Raw genomic sequence first — 21717 nt, 5'->3', positions numbered from 1 at the left:
TAATTTCCAGACTACAAGCTGCTACTTTTTTCTAGTAGCATGAACCCTGCGGTTTATACTTCGATGTGGCTGATATCTGGATTTTTCCAGGCTAAAGAGCGTCATGCTGCCAAAACACTGAACCATGTCACATCAAACTGATGAAATAACAGACGTTATATTGAGCTAAAAGCGCTCAAAATGCGCCGTTGTCCCCAGCGTGTCGGCAGCTCCGCCCACAGAGCCGATTTCCTGGAGGAGCGCAGACAAGAAGCAGCAGCTGACACCAGCTGTGGTGTCAGAACTTGGGACACGTGGGTGAAAACAGCGCATTTTGAGCGCTTTAATGTCAATAAAAGATGTGAGGCGTTGATGATTCCAGTCCAGAACATTGCCCAGTTGGTTTCACGAGTCAGTCTCCATGCTGGAGCCCGTTCTCCAAACCAGTTTAGAAGTGATCCTCATGCATTTTCCTACGGTGCAGACAGCACCACTGCACCTCCTGTGCTCTCTATAGTCCGGGATTTATAGCAGTTTAACTTCAGCAGTCCAGAATCAGCGCTTTGGATCGACGTTTCAACACCGTCGCCAAACACACTTCCTCCAGCAGATTTCTGGATTAAACTCCTACGTTTCTGAATAAAATGAAATATTCAAGTGTCTTTGTAGCTGAAGAGCACTAGAAATGCGGTGCTTTATGTCACTGGTGAGCCCCGATCTTATTAGCAACCATGCTAACGGTTGCTCACGTGAAGATAATATCGTCTGCTTTAACCAGCTGGTCACGTCTTCTCTCCCACAGCTGTTCAGTTCCCGGACAAACGTGCACAGGTCTCCTTAACTAAAACCAACACTCAGAAAATAGTGCGCAAAACCAAACCTTGTAGCCATATATGTGATGTTCACGGAATGGTGTGTTTTCCACTCCTCTTTTTGAGACCTGGAGGTTGGTTTTTTGAAAGAGTGTTCCCAGTTAGTCTGTCTGTAGAATTATTATTTGGAGAATTTCTCATTGATTTGTGCAAGAATTATTAGAAGAGAGATCAGGCCTACTGGAGATACTCCTCAAAAACATGGGTTTGCCTGCCTCATGGTCCTTTGGAAATGTCAAAAATGAGTTCTACACCCTGGAAGAGTCACCAAAAATGTCAAAATGGATTAAAAAAATGAGATTAGTAATTGACCGATGATAAGAAAATAGGGCAAAAATAGATGAGACGGATTTTGGAGTGGAAATCTTTGGGTGACACGCCATTCATTTGGTTTTGTCCGCTGTCTTCTGAGTGTGGATTTTAGCTCAGGCGTCATGTGACCCTGCTCCCAGCGAGGTTTGTGGGCCTGCGTTGCCGCGCGTCTTCAGTTCGTGACTGCTTTGGTTGTTGTGGCAGGCAGAGCTTCTCTCCTGCGTTGTGTGCACCGTCATGTTTGTTTTCTGCTCTGGATGTCGTGTTTTTGAAGCTATTCTTTCCCGCCGCTGTCACTGAAGTTTGATGGGAGGCGTTGAGAGTCGACTGACGGCTGTGTTCTCCTGCTCTCTCGACACCGTCTCATGTATCTGACTGCAGCTGGAGGAGACACGTCCTGATTAATATGCACAGCAGCCGCTGCAGAAGTCAAACAATGGAAACAAGCCTTCATGCAGCACACCTACACCGTGTGTGTGACCTTCCCGCTGTGTGGGATTCTCACACGGTTTCACCCACACACCTGTAAACACTCGGGGAGCCGCACACATGCCTCGGCCGCCGTGACTCACTTCCCTTTTTTTTTGCCAGAGTGTGTTTTTAGCTTGTCATTTTCAGCTTCATTGTAGCAAGCTTGACCTTTAACAAAGGCTTGTGAGACGAGAGGCAGCCTTGCAACAAATGAGCAGCTTTCTGAGGACGCTTCGGCGCCAAGCGCGCCACGACATGGCGGCGCGTTACGTAAACCAGGCCCCGCCTGCTGCTCAAGCGCGGGTCAGAGTCTTCCCGGATCCGACGTCATGCCGACTCGGCGCTCGCCCCTGGATTTAGCGGACCGCGGTAATGATCCGGAACTTTGCCGTGCATCTGGCTGCAGGCGGCGCAGTGGTGCAGTGGTCAGTGCTGCAGCCTGGCAGGAGGACTGTTCTCCCCGGGCTTGTGTGGGTTTCACTTGTTACACTTGTTTCCTCCCACAGTCCAAAAACAGACAGAGGTTAAGTGATGACAAAGCGAGAGTGAGTGGGCGTCTGTCTGCAGGATGGTGGACCTTGCAGGGTCTCTGGAGCCCAGGGGTGAACCACTCTGTTGCTGAAACTGCTCCACTCTTTTTTCAGCCGAGGACAGTAACAGTCGCTCAGATGCGTCGCTCTCTCTCGTTCCAAAAAACTTTTTTTTAGGTGCAATAGGAACTCAGTCATGGAATGTTATGCAACGCTGAGAGGATATAAATAGCCTCTGTGGTGAAGCTTGGCTGTGGAAATTAGAGTGGTTCTTCATCGACACTCTTTCAGTCAGAGGTTTCACTTTCATCCTTGCTCCTCGTCTTAATGGGCGTTTCACACACCAGAAGTCTTCCCTTCGTTTCCAGAGGCTCACGACTGCCACACTGGTGAGTAAGTGAACTGCTCTGCTCTCTGTGTGGAGTTCTCAAAAACACATATATTTGCAGAAGCACTCACAGACGTCAGCAAGATCAGCTGACACCGTTGCTCGTGGCTACATTGTAAACGTATTGTAAGGAATTCTTCCCTCCGTTAGACTCCATCAGCCAGTCTGACCTGCACCAAGTCCTCCTGTTTTGTGTCACGTAATCGTAACTCAAACGAGACCTCTCAACTCCGCGCATGCCGTTGGGAACTAGCGCGTAAAAAGGACGGCCATTTTCAAAAAATCCGCTCACAGCTGACTGCACGATCCGCTGCAACCAGGTTTTACTGCCAACCTCAGGAGGGAGTGGGCAGAGTTTCGCTTCATCTACCTTGGAATTCTATCGCAGCGGTAAAAACCGTGGTCGCTGCCGTCTCTGGATCCGTCGGACCCTTCAGAGCTTGGGGAGTTGTGACGTTAGCCAGCGCTAGGTTAGCGATTGGCTTCTCTTTCATGCCTCTGCTTCTTGTTGAGTTTTCCCTCTCCCGAATTTCCACCTGGTACAGAGCAGGGATCGCGGAACTCCAGCTGAGTTTTCAGTGTCCATTTGGCGGGGGGAAGCGAAGTGCAGGGTACTGACACAAGATTCGTCCGCGGTACTTCATGGAATGGAAGAGGCGATGTCTTTATAGAGTTTACGACGAGAGTTTTAAAGAATCAGCCGACGCTCGCGCTCCAAAATGAATGACTCATCGTCCATGTTGTTACGAAACAAGCGCTCTGTTGACTGCTTCTGTGTTGCGTTCGCTAGTTACGTTTTCACTGCTCTTTCACAAGAAAATGCGAATAACGTCTACAACATAATATAATGAAATCACAGGGCTTTTCGCTAACTTCCTGTCTGAACCAGTCTCTCCAATGTGGTGCTGGGTGGCGCTCAACAGAAGCAGAACTGTGGAGGAATTGAAGCGGAGTTGCGGCCTCACTCTTCATCCATTCTGCTTGAAAAGCCTCCACACAGCTTTCAGTCTCGGTGGGAATTGTGGGTTATCCACCTTCTGGTCTGAAGGTGCGGGAGCGCGGACATTGTGGGTTGCCCTTCACTACATGGAGGGAACACACGGGAAGTCTCATCTTAGGGGGTCAAAACCATAGTGTAGAGGCCCCTAGCTGCCAAAGTGCCGGGGAAAACCCTGGTCGGTTTACGTGTTTGAAGGCTAGATTTTAGAACCGAGCCTTTAAAAACCGATCTTCACCTTCTGTTTACCTGTCAATCACAGTGTCTTCCGGCCTCCGATGCTAATGTCAAAATAAAATGGCGGCTTGAGGAGCGAGAGCGTCATGGCCGACCCCCGCTCCGGGCCCTCGGTGGGGGGCCCTCGGCGTGAATCCTTCCATCTGTCCATGTAAAAACATACATCTCCACGCTGCCGCTGCTAAAGTTCCCGTCGTGCTGTGACTCGGTGTTCTCACTTCCAGCGCCGCTCGGCGAGTCGCCCACTCCTGAGTGACATGGAAATAACACCTCGCCGCGGCTCTCGTCCGATTCCCATTTGTTAAATTGAACGTAATGGTCCACATGGTCTTAATTAATACAACAAGCCGGGAGATCTGGAGCACAATTATGACCTGCTTGAGATTCCGATCACTCCCACACGCCCGCCCACCACCACCCCTCCCCACCCCAGGCCGCTCGCTGCTAAATAAAGAGGGAGACTTCTCTCAGCTGGTGGAACCTTCCCCTGCTGTAACTCGGCCTCGACCTTGCACTGAGGTCCGGGCTTGGTGAGAGCCGCTGTCACACAACACAACACACCGCCTCTGCGGGTCACCTCCCAGCAGGGGTCGCCCCAGCCTCTGCCTCTGCACCGGAGCCGCTCTCTAACCCTTTGCTCCTCCTCTCCAGAAACCTGTCGAAGAACGGGCTGCTGACCACCTTCTCCTGGAGGATCTTTGAACACCTGCAGCTGGTGGAACTGTGAGTCAGCGTCTCCTCTTCTCCGTGCTCTTGTCCCAGTTACACTGTTGTCTCTGCTGGCCACGTCTCCTTCTGCGACGTGAGCTCGCGTCTGAATCCGGAGACGATGACCGGACTCCATGTTCGGGGGGGTTTTAGCTTTGCACTTGTGTGTCTGACTGCTCGACAACTGGACAAAGGAAGCCTGCACCTGAAGAGCTCACCCTTCAACTGAGAGACCTCACCTCTCTGGGGTGGCCCCGGGGCCCCCTCCTCATGAGCCGGAAAACCTCACTCATACACGGAAGTGAAACGCAGGACAACAACATGAAATACATTTATTTTGGTATCATTTGTCAGAAGAACAAATGATAACAATAATAATTAGTCAAGTTTTTTTTTTTTTTTCAGTGAAATATTTCATTTTAGGATGAGTTTTTCTCAGAAACCTAATGGCTTTTTAGCTGAATGTCGGAAATATTTGAAATCAATTCCAAGATATGAAAAATAAATAAATAAAATGAAACTATTACTTTCATTTTAAATTTAAATATAAGTATTTTCCCTACAACAGAACTATTTGGTCACATTTGGAATATGAATGTTTTTTTAGCAATAAAGCAACATAAATGTCTGTAATCCTTCGACTACTATTGCTACTGCTACTGCTACAACGACTAATACATATTGAAAGCATTTAGTTATAACTGATAGATAATGAACAACAAAACATGAGTTGAATGTGTTGTTGATGAGAATACATATTTAATACATCATTTTTGGGAGAGTTGTATTTTTTTTTCTATATAAACTTTTTTTTTTTTGAGGAAGGGTAATAAACAAGCACATAAATAGGAATGGTAGAATAAAGTAGAGATTTTGTGATTGGTGCTTGATCAAATAATATCAATAACTGTATAATAATATGACAGGAAGAACATCCAAAGAACGAATGAGGTTTTTTTTAAAGACGTGGTGATGGCTCCACCCGGCTCCAGGGCCGGCTCCCGCCTCACCAGGCCCGACCCCTCTGGCTGGGCCGGTCCACAGCTGTCGGACGTCTCTTTTGAAGAACGCAGCCGAGCGTTTTACTCTCCGTGTCGCTGCCGCTTCTCCAGAGTCGGGGAGTTTAAAGGCCTCATCGACACAGAGCCAAATGGCCAGATGTGATTCAATCCTCCGTCAAGGTTTAGTGGCGACAGTAAACCTCCGCCGTCATCTTTTATTCCGTTTTAAATCACATGAAGAGTGAGCTTCGCGAGCGAGGCGCGACGCTTCGGGTCATCACCGTGGCTGGTTTGGGTCCGGGGCCAGAGGGAGTGATCTGAGTTCCATTTGGACGTCTTGTAGGCTCTGACTCGGATCCTCTGACTGAAGTGAGTCTCATGATATTGAAGCAACGAGATGAGTCAAGAAGCAATTCATGACTCAGGGGTCTTTGGGTCAGAGTGATCTGAGATCCATTTGGACGCCTGTGTACATGACTCTGTGAATCTTCTAGGCTCTGATTCATCTCCTCTGACTGAAGCGACTCTCCTGATATTGAAGCGCCAGGATGAGTCATGACTCACAGGTCTTTGGGTCAGAGTGATCTGAGATCCATTTGGACACCTGTGTACATGACTCTGTGAGTCTTGTAGGCTCTGACTCAGCTCCTCTGACTGAAGCGGCTCTCCTGATATTGAAGCGCCAGGATGAGTCATGACTCACGGGTCTTTGAGTCAGAGTGAACTAAGAGCCATTTGGACGCCTGTGTACATGACTCTGCGAGTCTTGTAGGCTCTGGCTCAGCTCTTCTGACTGAAGCGACTCTCCTGATATTGAAGAGCCTGGATGAGTCATGACTCACGGGTCTTTGAGTCAGAGTGAACTAAGAGCCATTTGGACGCCTGTGTACATGACTCTGCGAGTCTTGTAGGCTCTGACTCAGCTCCTCTGACTGAAGCGACTCTCCTGATGTTGAAGCGCCAGGATGAGTCACGACTCACGGGTTAGTCTTCCTGCCGCTCCGTCCCAGCAGAGCCCTCAGTCTGTCAGAGCCGAGCTGTTTCATGAGAGAGCAGATAATAATAACTGGCCCCGGCGACCGTCGCTCTCCAGACTTTAACTCAACTCGCTGTTTTTCATCCAACTGTCAGAGTGAATCCGTCAACCTTTTCAAATGCCATCAAAAATGAAAATTTCCATCAGTAAATGTCAGGATGTGGACTCACCCACTCTTCTAACGGCAGATAAGTGCTCGCCGCAAGTTTTTCGGGAGAGTCGAGTTACAGCGCCACGTCAGACACGCGCGCGCACGCTTCACTGGCGTGGCCGCGCACGAGTCTCTGGGAGGGATGATAAGCACTTCGTCTCCGGCTCACCGGCAGAAGTCATTGCTCTTCAAGGTGGTCGCAATAAACTCCAATCGCTCTTCAAAACATCGCTCCTCTCTCAATGTCTAGCGCCACCTTCAGTGCTGAGGCAGCACTACAGTCTTCAGACTCCATGTTCAGCTCAGTCGGGGATGAATGAAAGTATAAATACTTCAGAAATAACGTGATTTATTGGATGAATTCTGATGCTTGAAATGAGCACATTAAATACAGTCAATAAAACTATTACTTTAATTGAATTGAAATGTGACTATTTTCCCTTCAACAGAACCATTCGGTCACATTTGGAATATGAATGTTTCGTAATAAAGCAACGATTAACATTTTAAAGCATTTAGTTGTCACTAATAGACAATAAAGAACTGAACAATTCAAAACATGAGTGGAATTTATGAGGATACGTATTGAATACATCATTTTTGAGATTTTTGTATTGTAATTCAGTGGGTAAAAATGTTCTAAAATTGTCTAATGCAAAAATGTGACTGGTAAATTGAAATGTAACCCATAACCCCACTGGCATAAGCTTTTTATTTTTTAAATATCAAGACAAACATTACACAGTCATCAGTTGTGGGGAATGTATAAAATGTAAGAGAAAAATTCTGAACTGTAAAATGAATAAATAAATAAAAGGACCTCAAAAAGTGTGAATAAGAAGAATGTAAATAATAAGCTTAAAGAAAAAGAAGTGTTTGATGCAAATATACAAAGTGTAAAGAGTTTATTTTCAAGAAATAAAGTAAACATGACGAGGACGATTAAGGACTGAGAACAGGAAGAATATAGAAATGCATGAAAGTCATTATTTATGACAGATCAGAGTTCAGTCAAATCAAATCTTCTCAATAAAAGCTGGGATTTTTTAAAAATAATACAATTTATATTACAGAAAAAAACAAAATGAATTTTAAAGAATAAAACTATAAAAAAAAAAGAAAATGGTCAATAAAAAATCAAAAATCTTTGCATTTAAAAATGTAATAATAACCATGAAAATTAATAAATAAAGAAGAATATTAATGATTGAAATATTTCTAATAAACACCAGCAGAGTGCAGAAGTCTCAAATTGCACTCCACTAAAAGAACGACCAAATGGCTGCCGATATGTTTTATCCATATTGATCCATATTGAATATGTCGGCGTGGGTTGAGGTGTCGGTTCTGAAAGGGTGACCAGGTCCAGGCTGGGTCCAGTGTGGTGCAGCTGGAGCCCAGAGGTGCCCTCCACTCCACTGGCTCAGCTCCGCTCTGTTTGTGCCCAGTCACTTCTAGTTTTGGAAGCAGAGCAGCTCCTCCTCCTTGTGCCTCCATCCTCGTGGGGACCACGCCTGGCCATCGCCCTTTCCCCGGCCTCTCGCCATCCAAAACAACCAGGGCTCTGAACCAAGCTCAAACCCAGTTCATCTGTTTTAATCCTCAAATATGAGGCTCGACCATGTGGGGTTTGGCAAAAGGGTCCCACAGAGGTCCTCAGAAGGATAGTGTTCGGTCAAGAATTGGTCCCCACAAGTATGGCTCTGCCAGGACACATGCCTATGGAGTCAGTATTCGGCTTGAATATGTTTCTCATGATCACAATATTTGGGAACTTTTAAGTATTTTGGTGTAAAAGTGGCCTCATCCAAATATGACTAGCTTTTGCCAGTTCACCGCCGCATTAGCGTCTGAGCTGCTGGGTTTTCGCCGTGGTCCCAGATCCTCTCGGCTCCTTGTCGGCGGCGTGTTTACGTGTGTATCGGCAGCGCGGCAGCCGTCGCATCCAAATCTGAGAAATGTCAAGCCGTTTCCTGAGCACGTCAATCCTTAAGGTCAGGCGGCGCTTGATTCATGGCTTGTAGCTGCCGCTCCTGGCACGGATACGGCGGACAGACCGGCCCGCAGCGTCCTGTGGCAAACCATCCGGTAAAAAAGGTCAGGCAGCGATTAGGTGCGACACACACACGCACACAGATGCAGGATGAAAGCGCTCTCCTGGCCAGATATCATTCCATCAACAATGTATTCAGCCTCAAAATAGGTCGGCGCTTCGCAGCAGGACTGAGATGATGGAGTTTTAAGTCTTCTTGAAGTGAATGTGATTGAATGTTATGCTTGGTGGATTTATCCCGAGACAAGAATCGCCGCGGTGAGTCAGCGCCCGTGTTGCAATCCACTCCGGCCGCAGGGTTCGGGTCTGAGGACACGTGGAGCCTCGGCACGGCTGACTCGCCATGAAAGAATCGGACAAATGGCGTAAACAGCGAGCCTCTTGTGGTTGTTCTCTGGGCTGAAGGGGCAACAATCCGTCTGCGTTCCTCTTGAGTCTGACTCGAGCTGACGGGAAACTGGGAGAAGAAAGTATTTCAGAGGAGCTAGGAAACCTCAGAGGCCAAGAATCCCAAACGGATCTGAGTGTTTTCACACGGCACATCACAGATTTCATCATTCATCGTTCTGTTGTCTTCAGTTTGCTGTCTCCAACTCTCAAGTAGGCGGCCACACAACCTGTCCGGTGGGCCATGATCGGCCCTCGGGCCACACGTTTGAGACCCAAGCTGTGTGGCAGACTGATGCCCCAAATGTGTCCAGCACATTTTGTTTCCACTGTCACCAGAAGAAATGGTTCACAGTGTCTAAGGCAACAATATTACTGGCAAATTTCAATATAAACCATAACTTCACCCACATTCACTTGTTCTTGTCTTAAATATAAAGTGAAATATTCCACGGTCAGCAGTTGTAGGAAATTTAGAAAATATAAAATAGGAATTGTGAACTTCAAAATGAATGGATGAAAAAGACCTCAAAAAGAATGAATAAGAATAATGTAAAAAGTGAAGTTTAAAAAAAAAACACAAAGGTGTTTGTTGCCAAAATACAAGAGTAAACAGTTTATTTGCATGAATTAAAGTGAACAGCTTTGTTTGGTGTCCACGGCCGAAAACCCTGCTTCAACCAAGGAGGCCGTTTTGCTGGTGAGAGCTTTTTCTTGTTCCGTCTGAAGGCGCGGCTCAAGGGTGAGCGCGCGGCGGCGCTTCCGCCAGGGTCTTGTGCTGCAGCGGTAATGAGAGCCGGAGGTTATCTGGGCGCCATTCATGAGAGCTTATCTCCACCTCACTTACATCGCCCTCCTCTGGTCAGGTGAGCCGGCCACGCCGCTCACTTGCTGTCGGAGGAGCCAGGTCTCATTTGCTGCATGTTTCCAGATGAACCTGGAGCAGAGCGGCTGCTGGGAGGATGAGCGCACCTCACACTGCGACGCGCTCCTCCTCATGCTACCTGCATGCTCCCACTTACCCATCACGCATTTGTGCGTCCTGCCGTCAGCAGCGTCACTCATCCGTCCACTGCTCACCCTCTGTCCATTCCTCCATTTTTCTCTGTCTGTGCCTCAGTACATTTGTTTCTCTTAGTCTGTCCGTCTCTTGGTAATCCATCTGTCTCCATCCATCCATCCATCCATCCATGCATCCATCCATCCATCCATGCATCCATCCATCCTTCCATCCATCCATCCATCCATCTGTCTCCATCTATCCATCCATCCACCACTCTCTCTCCTTCCCATGTTCATCCATCCATCTATGCGTTTGTTCATCTATTTGTTCATCTCTCTGTCCAGTTGACCATCCGTCCTGCCCACTTCCCAACTGTCCATCCATCCATCTCTGCTTCCTTGGACATGTGTCCACCAACCCATGAATCTATCCATCCATCTGTCTGTCCAACATTCTGATCGTCCAGCCATTTATCTTTCCGATCGCCCCATCCATCCATCCATCCATCCATCCTTCCTTCCTTCCTTCCTTCCTTCCTTCCTTCCTTCCTTCCATCCATCCATCCATCCATCCATCCATCCATCCATCCATCCATCCATCCATCCATCCATCCATCCATCCATCCATCCATCCATCCTTCCTTCCTTCCTTCCTTCCTTCCTTCCTTCCTTCCTTCCAGCCATCCATCCTTCCATCCATCCATCCTCTGATCCAATAACATCCTGATCCCATAATAAAAAACTTGGTGTGGTGACATCATCGACTTGGATTCAGTTAAAGCGACGCAGCAGCTGATATCGTCTCTTCCGTGGCTCGAACACTTAAGTGAACAGAGGAGCGGGTTTATTACATCCAGCCGAATAATATTATTACTGCTTGAAGTGTTTGTGCAACGTTGCGCTTCCTGCTGGGTGACGGACAGCAGTGTTGCTGTGGCGGCTAATGCTAATAAATCAGACCAGTGACGGCCGTGACCTGGTGTTTTTATCCCAGTCTGTGTTTGTGTGTGTGTGTGTGTGTGTGTGTGTGTGTGGAGGTGTGTGTGGAGGTGTGTGTGTGTGTGTGTGTGTGTGTGTGTGAGTGTGTGTGTGTGTGTGTGTGAGTGTGTGTGAGTGTGTGTGTGAGTGTGTGTGTGTGTGTGTGTGTGTGTGTGTGTGTGGAGGTGTGTGTGTGTGTGTGTGGAGGTGTGTGTGGAGGTGTGTGTGTGTGTGTGTGGAGGTGTGTGTGGAGGTGTGTGTGTGTGTGTGTGTGTGTGTGTGTGGAGGTGTGTGTGTGTGTGTGTGGAGGTGTGTGTGGAGGTGTGTGTGTGTGTGTGTGGAGGTGTGTGTGTGTGTGTGTGTGGAGGTGTGTGTGTGTGTGTGTGTGTGTGTGTGGAGGTGTGTGTGTGTGTGTGTGTGTGTGTGGAGGTGTGTGAGTGTGTGTGTGTGTGTGGAGGTGTGTGAGTGTGTGTGTGTGTGGAGGTGTGTGAGTGTGTGTGTGTGTGTGTGAGTGTGTGTGTGTGTGGAGGTGTGTGAGTGTGTGTGTGTGTGTGAGTGTGTGTGTGTGTGTGGAGGTGTGTGTGTGAGTGTGTGAGTGTGTGTGTGTGTGTGTGGAGGTGTGTGAGTGTGTGTGTGTGTGTGGAGGTGTGTGAGTGTGTGTGTGTGTGTGTGTGTGTGTGTGTGTGTGTGGAGGCGTGTGAGTGTGTGTGTGTGTGTGTGGAGGTGTGTGTGTGTGTGGGGTGTGTGTGTGTATGTGTTAGAGTGTGTGTGTGTGTGTGTGCTTGTGTGTGTGTTGTCATCATTTATCTCGCCGCCTCGCCACAAAACTCATTTGTCCAAAGGTTAGAAAACAATAAGTGCTAAAGTGTGGTTATTGGAAATGTGAAGTTTTCCAGAATAAACTTGGGCCTCTCTCTCTCTCCCTCCCTCTGTCTCTCGGCGCGACCTGCGTCCCTCCCCTGCTCAGCGCAGCAGACACATCCACTTTGTTCTATTTATCAAAGCTGTGGCTACAACCTGGCTGCTATCGATCGGCGGGGCTCCCGGTGGCGGCCGGGGACGGGGGCGGAGCGTGCGGCTGCGTGGCGTGTGCCGCGGCTCCCGCTCAGCTCGGGGTTCCCATCAGCAAACCTTCATTACTCCCCCCCCCGCCCCCCGCCACACTCTCTCTAGAGCGCCCGCATCCATCACCGCTGGCCTGCAGGGCGCTAGAGGACGGTTGGGTCTTTGGAAATTCGCGCTTTACACATTTGTCAATAGAGACTCAGACAGTGAAGTTGGACTGTGATGTGTAATAACATAAAGAGGGCGGGTGAGTTACCGCCCTCATTACCTGGACGGAACACGCTGCCGGCGTCGGCCATATTGAATGTCTGACACGGCCGTGCTCCCTCGCGTCCTTGAGCAAGGCGTTAAAAGCTAATGCTCTACAGTGAAGTTGATTAGTGTCCCCACCAGGCGCCTGTCAGCCTCCCGGGTCACGTGACTGGAGCTGGCTCTCACGGCGCAGAGACGTGTCAGTCTTCACACCTTTATTCACACCTCTTCTCCGGCTTATTCAGCCGTTGTTCTGATAATCCATCCATCCATCTGTCATCCATCCATCCATCCGTCATCCATCATCCATCTGTCATCATCCACCCGTCCATCCATCCATCCATCCATCCATCCATCCATCCATCCATCCATCCATCCATCCATCCATCCATCCATCCATCCACCCGTCCATCATCCACCCATCCATCCATCCATCCATCCATCCATCCATCCATCCCTCCACCCATCCATCCATCCACCCGTCCATCATCCACCCATCCATCCATCCATCCATCCACCCGTCCATCCATCCATCCATCCATCCATCCATCCATCCATCCATCCATCCATCCATCCATCATCCACCCATCCATCCATCCATCCATCCATCCATCCATCCCTCCACCCATCCATCCATCCATCCATCCATCCACCCGTCCATCATCCACCCATCCATCCATCCATCCATCCATCCATCCACCCGTCCATCCATCCATCCATCCATCCATCCATCCATCCCTCCACCCATCCATCCATCCATCCATCCATCCATCCATCCATCCATCATTCATCCATCCATCCATCCATCCGTCATCCATCCATCCATCCATCCGTCATCCATCATCCATCCTTCCATCCATCCATCTGTCATCATCCACCTGTCCATCCATCCATCCTTCCATCCATCCATCCCTCCCTCCATCCATCCATCCATCCATCATCCATCCATCATCCGTCCATCCATCCATCCATCCATCCATCCATTCATCCATCCATCATCCATCCATCCATCCATCCATCCATCCATCCATCCATCCATCCATCCATCCATCCATCATCCGTCCGTCCATCCATCCATCCATCCATCCATCCATCCATCCATCCATCCATCCATCCATCATCCGTCCGTCCATCCATCCATCCATCCCTCCATCCATCATCCATCCTTCCATCCATCCATTCATCCATCCATTCATCCATCCAGGCAAAATGAAAGCAAGCTTTTCCAAATGAAGACTACAGTATCGTATGAGCAGTATCATTGGGTCGTGGGACGCTGGAGCCGAGCCCAGCTACCTGGGGCGTGAGGCAGGAGAGACCCTGGACAGGCAGCCAGGAGAGACTGGAAGTAGAGCCGTGGAGAGCAGCCAGTGGCTCAGCCAACACAGTGAGTCATGTGTGATCAGTCCAGGGCACCGCTGCCTCTCGCCCCGTGTCGCTGGGAAATCTCTCACATCGGAGCCGAAAACCAGGTCAACACCGTTGTGCTTAAGTGGATCACGTGACCCGTTTCCACTGCCGTGCAGAGACTGTGGTTCGGGCACATTTTCAATCCTATTTTCAAACTGACAATGGCTGATCCCAGCGCGGCGGCACCTGCTTCATGGCGTTCTGGGTCAGCGGCGGCCTGTTTGAAGCAGCGGCACGTCCGTGCGTCTCTCTCCGGCCGAGCTGTGATGACTGAAGCAGAATTCTGGTCCCGTCTCTTTGTCTGCAGTCATCTAGAGGACGTGGTGTTTGACTGCGGCTGTGAGATCCGCTGGCTGCAGCTATGGCAACAGCGCGGGGAGGCGGGGCTGAGAGGACAACAGCTCTACTGTGCAGTGGGCTACAAGAGGACGCTGCTGCTGGACATGAACATCAGCAACTGTGGTGAGTGGAAACACTGCAGACGTACGCAGCAGCTCCCTCTCACCGCTCCTCCACAGCAGCCAGATCCTGGAGTCTCAAGACGTGAAGAATCCGTCCCAGAGAGAGGCGCAAAACCCGTGTAGTCTGAGGTCATTCGTGAAAACGTGTTTTCTCTTGGAGAAAAAAACAGGTTTGGTGCCTGAGGAAAAAGAGACTAGAATTCATAGAATAGAAAATGACATTGCTGTATTTGTGCATTCAAATGATTTTAAGAGCCTATCGGCATTTGCATTTTCAAACGAATTACATGTCACGAAAATATTTTATATTTGATTTATTTAAAAAACGATAAAACATTTTGTCACAAAGTGTAAAAACACTTATGTACAAATTTAGATGTCATTACACCAACAGTTTTAACTATTATTATAATTTATTTAACTATTATTTTCGCATTGTATGACATCCTGCATTTCACTGAGTATAAAAACATATATTTTAAAACAGATAAATAACAATATTAAAGAAATAAATACATTTCAATAAAATATTTATTATTAATAAAATATTTTCCTTCAAAAGAAAAAAAAAGTATGTTGAATATTGTTTTAACTTGGTCTAAAATACCGAAATAAATATTGCGTTGTTTAAGGTTTTTCTCTTCATTTGTTTTCTGAAAGTATTCTTGCTTTATCTTCATCATCAGGTCTCATTTGTTCTAATTCACTCAGAAGCTCCTCCTGAGGCTCCAGTGAGGTGTTGTTCTTCTGGGTGTCAGAAGCGTCTGCGGTGCCTTGCTCGCTCTCTCTGACCACCTCTTCCTCTCCAGACCTTCCAGAGATCAGCGTGAGCCACAGCAACCTCACGGTGGTGGAGGGCGACCGAGTCACGGCGACCTGTAACGGCTCGGGCTCCCCGCTGCCCGACGTGGACTGGCCTGTCAACGGCCTGCGCACCTTCGACTCGCAGGAGGTGGGTCCTGACTCGGGAGGGAGGGGCTGATGTGAGCAAGCTGCTTCCTCAAAATAGACCGGGGTGTCGGAGTCATCTCGCACGTCGGCAGCATCGCCATGGAAACTTGACTTCCAGCTGAAGCCGTGTTGCACAGCGATGAGAGCGTTTATCAACTCAAAGGCCTCAGTGTGGAGGAGAGGAAGCATCGAGGTCCGGTCCAGGGGGACTCTTCCTGGGGCGTCCGCTTCCCCGCACTCGCACCCGAGTCAGAAACAATTGGGTCACATGACGTTGAAACATCTGAACTCTGGCAACGAGCCGCGGCGCAAGCCAATCAGAGCCCAGATTTTTTGCTGCCCTCTGACTTTAGCTCCGCCCCCAGCTGACTCACCTACTTCTCTCACCTGACTTGAGAGGCGGGGGGAGTCGCTTGGCTGGAACCAAGTCGGATTTAGTGTGAAGCGGCGACCCCCTTAACGCGTCTGAACTTTGACCTTTCATGTAAATATGTTGCTATTAGCGCACAGCTAGCATTTGTTGTGAACCTACCATTAGCGGTAGCGGCTCCGTCATCCAGGAGAGACTCAGAGTAGAACCTCCACTCACCGCAGTTGTGGAGATGGAGGAGCTTCTGAGCAGGAGAGGCTCCTCTGCTGGCCTTGACTTCCACTGATCCAAACCTCGGCCGATAACCTGCCGTCTCCTGCGCCCCCTGCAGGCCAAGGTTTACAACAACAACAGCATCCACTCCATCAACATCACCCTGGTCAACGTGAGTCGGGACGACAACAGCTTCCTTCTGACTTGCACCGCGACCAACATGGTGGGCATGACCAACGCTTCCATCCAGCTGACGGTCCACTGTGAGTACACACACACACACACACACACACACACACACACACACACACACACACACACACACGCGCGTTCAGCTCTCTATCCTTGTGGGGACCTCTCATGGCCACCACCCTTTCCCCAGCCTCTGAACCAAACTGGAACCCTGCGGTGTGCTACCAAGAATTGGTCCCACGCGTATAGCTATTCAAGTTTGCACAGACACACACATGTGCAAAAACACACACATTTCTATCTATTTCTATCCTTGTGGGGACCTCTTCTGGCCACCACCCTTTCCCCAGCCTCTCCCCCTAAACCATCCAAAACACTAACCTGAACCAAGACTCTGAACCAGACTGGAACCCAGTCAGAATCACACAGTTATTCAGAGGTTTTCACCCTCAAAACTCTATGTGGACCGGCACAAGGCAAAATGTCCTCATAAAGATCAGTGTCTTGTCAAAGATTGGTCCACACAAGACACAAGAATATGATTACATGTACACACACAGGTGTGTTTTGGATCAACGAAAAAAAAACAATGTTGAATACAGAATAAATCTTGTGTTATTTCATTTTTTTCTTTGAATTCCAATTCTGAAGATATTCTTTTAAAATATTTTTAAAAATCTTGATCTTGATCATCAGGCACCAAAAACACATGGCCCACCTGAAGCAGGACTCTGAACCAAAGTTGCACCCACTTGTACTGAGCTACTTTTGCTGAGGTGTTAACCCTCTCAACCTTGTGAGGACAGGCCAAAGTGTCCTCACAAGGAGGTGTCTTGTCAAGACTTGGCCCTCCCCAGTGTGACCCGCACACACACACACACACACACACACACACACACACACAGACTCTTGATAGTAGGAAGGCACTTATTAGTGTTTTCATGGCGCTAAACGCTCCCATCCGTCTTCATTACAACGGTGACCTCCACTCTCACTCCGCCGCTTCATATTTACGCTCGGCTTTATTGTGTTTACTCTCACGCGACCTATAAAAGAGGCTGCTGGCAGATTTTGTGTCAAACAGAGGCCTCATGAATAATGCTGTGAAATGCAAATGAGCCGGGCCGGAGCGCCGCCGCGCTGACCTCAGCTGAATACCAATGTGAGGAAGCCAAGTCGGCGGAGAAGACGGCGAGATGTTCGGGGGAGGGATGGTGACATGCCGTACATCTGCATCTCTGGTGTGGGAGCAGAGGCAGGCCGCTGGAAGAGTGGTGGAAAATGGGAGTCCACTTCACGGCACGCGCTCTAGCTAGCTGCCGCCTCGCAGCAGCAGGGTTGGCGGTTCGATTCCGGCCCTCTGCTTTTGTCTTTGCTTCATAGTTTCTTCAACCCAGTCTGAGGCAAATGTCTGGTTGAGGTCTGGCTGCTGAAGAATCTCACACATGAGGACCTCATCCTCATTTGACGTCGCCATCTAGTGTCGGTCGCTGGTATTGCGCTGGTTGATGGACGCACATGTGTTAGCCTCGAACCTTTAAAAGTATCAAAAAATAAAGACTATCCTGTCAATGTTCTGCTGCGGAGCTATTGTAAAATACTATTAATGCAAATATTAAAAATAACAAACATTAAAAAATGCACTAATAAGTTCACTCCTAGGTTGCCAAAAATGACACGAAATAAATGTAGTGATTCATAATTCCATTATTCCATTGAATGATTCATGATGCTTGTAGGCAAATATAAATATAATTATATACAATGTTTCAACAGAAGCAGCTATCAAAAATAAATTCTTTATGGAGCTACTTCTAGTTTATGTAAACCTTGACGTCTGACACAAATGTTTTGTTTTGGCTGACGAAAAATCTCACTCACAAGGATTGACCTCGCCATCTAGTGTCGGTCACTGGAATTGCGCTGGTTGATGGACGCACATGTGTTGGCTCAGTTGAAAAACCTCTGAAAGTATGATATAATAAAGGATAACCTGTTCTGCTGCTGGGTTATTGTAAAATTGAAATAATGTGTAAAGAATTATTCGGCAGAGAGAGAAAACAAGGACTTTATATTAAGGCCAAACTAACTTCACTTGTGAAAACGTGTTTTCTCCGGATAAAAAATCCCATTGCAACATGTGTGATGACTGGAAAAAAAGCTTATAATAAATGCAAAAGAAATTCAGGCTGTAAATTAAACTAAAATGTCATGTGTTGATGTATAATCGATTAAAAGTTATAAAAGAGCCATTCACCATTCAAATGAATTACATTTCTCTGAAAGCAAAAACACAAAGAAGTTCTCTCACAGATTGCAAAAAATAAAAACTAAATAAAATAAATGTAGTCAATAAAGTGTGAATTTAATGGTATGATAAATGACGCTTGTATTTCAACATAAATATCATTTTATACAATGTTAAAAAAAAGTCTTTACCGGAATACGCTGCGTTTTTTGACTGACACTCACTCACACTTGAGGACCTCATTTGACCTCGCCATCTAGTGTCGGTCGCTGGTATTGCGCTGGTTGATGGACACACACGAGTTAGCTCAGTTGAAAAACCTCTGAAATAAAGAATATCCTGTGAATTATTGTAAGATTGGAATTGAATGAAAGTCCGACAAGCCAACGTCAGCTCATGTCAGAGTGAATGAAACCCGTCGCCAGACTGGGGATTTTGCCCGCCTGCGAACCTCGCTAATTTCCCCCCTGACTACACGTATTCATGCCGTGTTTGTCGTCTCTAACCGTCTCAGCGTAATTTCTTTATCGACCTGGACTCGCGCGTCTCCTCTTCATGAGTCCCGTCTGTTATCACGCCGCGCCGCCGCCCCCCCCACCCTCTCGCCGCTCCCCATTTATCTGCTCCTCAGGCTCTTAGCCCAACTGCACATCGACAGATTTAATATGAGATGTGGAAATAATAGCAAATCACATTTACAATAGGGTTCGGCGCCAGCCTCGCCGCGGCTGAAAACATATTGTGATAAATACACGACGTCGACTCCATTCGATGGTTACAGATTACAAACAAGCGTGTGACTTCAGGAGGAAACTCACACTCGCTGTTTGAGCGCCGCAGCTAAAAGGAGCGCGGCGCTAGTGGGAACAGCCTTCATTTGAGGAATAGTAAAACAGCTGGAACGCAATTTGAATACCGTCTATTGAATGTGACTTTCCACTTCAGAACGCTGCCGACGTTTTTTTTTTTTTTTTTTTTGAATAATTCCGACGCTCCCCCTCGGATTCCTTTCTTTAAATATAAGCAGATGAATGCAGCCGTCGAAGAAAGGACTCAGCAGGACTTGAACGCAGCATGGAGGACGCTGGTGTTGTGAGAGATAATAACAGAATAGACTGAAGAGAGTGGAACGCGTTTTTGATACTGAGATGTTTGGAATAGAAAACAGCAAAATTAAAAGACTAGCTAACAAACATGAAACATTCACTTATTTAAAAACTGTTCAGATGATATATAGATGATATATACATACATATATAGCTCACGCCTGTACCTGAGCCCAACTCCGTGTGTCTACAGTTTAGCCAGGATGGCGAGTTGAACATGAGTAACTTTGCCGTGATTTTCGCGAAAGCAGCCTGGCTGCGTCGATGCATTTGTAATAGGGCCGGATCGACGATTGTCGCGCTTCCGCGACTCTCATGCAAATTGGGAAAGTGCTACAGTAATTCTGAGCACATTTCAGGAGAGAAGACAAGTGTGACTACAGAACTGGAGATTTTCATGCGTCTGCGCCCCACCGTGTGGCCACAATCGCAGTTTAGAAAGGCGAAACCACTCAACCAAAACTCTAACCAGCTCAATTGCTCACTCTAACGTTCGCCAAATCTCTGCTTCTTTGAGCGTGATTTGTGGACAAACGACAGGACTTGGCTCTGTTCTTTTTTTTAGGGCGACAGAGGAGGAGTGCGGCCGTGTTTTGATCCTTTGGTGGAGTGCACTGAGGTGCTTTCGCGATAGAACACTAAAGCTACACAGTGATCGTGGCTCTCTCGTCCGCTTGTTACTGGCTGGATGTTTGAGGGCGCGCAGGAGCTGAGATGTGGTCATGTGACTCTTCGCGGGTCGAACGAGGCCAACATGGCGTCCGCTGCGAGGAGCTTCATCTTGAATTCGTCCTTCGCTCGGTGATGAACCGGCGCCTCTGACTGAATCACTCCTCAGCGTCGGTTTGTTGGAGGGTGTTGTGGAGCCAGTGACAGTGAGACGATGACAGCGTGGTGTTTGCCATGGGTTTCACTTGTTCAGCCAACACACACACACTTCACATCCATCTGAGCCGACTGTGATAAGACCATCAAATTAAAATGACAATTGCCGCTCGCTGTCCTCTCCTTCACCGCAGTGCAGCCAGAGGAACACAATCAGATCCATTTTCCGTTTCTTCCCAGCCGCAGATCAGCCGGCCAACAATGGCCTCTTGTTCTCTGTGTCCTCAGTTTCTCCCGTCATTGTGAAGCTGAAGGAGCCGGAGCGGCGCCATGACACCTGCATCGAGTTCACCGTGCGAGGGTCCCCGCACCCCACCTTGCGCTGGTTTCACAACTACAAGGTGCGTGTGGTGCTGGGGGGGCGCGCTCCGGCGCAGGCATGTTTGGCTGCTCTAGAGAGGCCTGTACAGCCACATAACCAACGGAGAGTGTGGTGACTGGTGTGCAGGAGATCTCCCACACCGAGTACCTGCGTCCAGACATGGACACCTACCAGGACTACATCGAGGGCTGCCTCACCTTCATAAACCCCACGCACTACAACAACGGCAACTACACCCTGGAGGCGTCCAACTACCTGGGCTCAGTCAACGCCACCGTGTACGGCCACTTCCTGGACATGCCCTTCGAAGGTAACTCCGGCTGGGTTTGGGGTTTGGACTCGGACCGAATATGTTGGTCAATGACCGACGACACCGGGGCGATAATAACGCTGACGAAAAGTGAGTGAATCCACGTTATAGTCTGCCAATGACAACAAGAATAAACGTTTTCAAGGAAATTCAAAAACCATAGAAGACGAAGCGCAACAACACCCAGCAGAAGTCTCCTCCAGTTTGGTGTCCTGGTGCTGCGCCCCCTGTGGCTGCAAACAGAACTGCACTCGGAAGGATGACCACGAACACTGGAGCCGCAGGGCTGCAGAATAACATAGAATAACATCGCTTTATTAAAGAGGAAATCTCACGCGATGAAATGACTTAAAACAAAGCGGAAACATTGAAACAAGCGGAAAACACTTCATGCATTAGGGAGCTGAACATTTCAGCTTCCATTTAACGGGAAATCCCGAAAGAAACATCACTAAATGACGGGAATTCATCCGCTGCTCGCGGAGCTAAAGTGTCACATCCACCTGGACAAATGAAGAGACGGACGGCTGCAGACTGGAGCGAGCCTTAGCTCTCATGACTCAAAACTACTGTTATTGTTGTCAATGAAGAGCTTCTTTGGCGGCTTTCCGTTTCGGTTTCATTTATCTACTTATTTGATGGGGATTCAAAAAAATCCTGGTGGAAATCCTGCATTTTAAGCTTGTATTTGTGTTGATGCTTAACTACAAAAGTATAGCAGTAAAGTTTATATAGTTTAATGCCAGTTATACTTTGTTGGTGTTTCTAATAAATATAAAATGTATGTACAGGTGATGAATACATATTGAGTCCACCATCGAAACACTAAA

General features: G+C 48.0%; 1 protein-coding gene across 3 annotated transcripts in view; it reads left to right on the top strand.

The window, feature by feature from the left end:
• Positions 1-21717, top strand: part of ntrk3a (neurotrophic tyrosine kinase, receptor, type 3a) — a 94106-nt gene that overhangs the window by 38223 nt on the left and 34166 nt on the right. For all 3 annotated transcript variants that reach the window (XM_053886322.1, XM_053886321.1, XM_053886324.1), the window contains exons 4-9: positions 4438-4509; positions 14137-14291; positions 15100-15242; positions 15943-16087; positions 20484-20596; positions 20704-20887. In XM_053886322.1, coding sequence (XP_053742297.1) covers positions 4438-4509; positions 14137-14291; positions 15100-15242; positions 15943-16087; positions 20484-20596; positions 20704-20887 — 812 coding nt within the window. The remainder of the gene's footprint in view (positions 1-4437; positions 4510-14136; positions 14292-15099; positions 15243-15942; positions 16088-20483; positions 20597-20703; positions 20888-21717) is intronic.

Source organism: Synchiropus splendidus, chromosome 14 (assembly GCF_027744825.2).
Source record: "Synchiropus splendidus isolate RoL2022-P1 chromosome 14, RoL_Sspl_1.0, whole genome shotgun sequence".
Taxonomy (NCBI): Eukaryota; Metazoa; Chordata; class Actinopteri; order Syngnathiformes; family Callionymidae; genus Synchiropus; species Synchiropus splendidus.
This window is presented reverse-complemented; position numbering and strand designations above follow the sequence as displayed.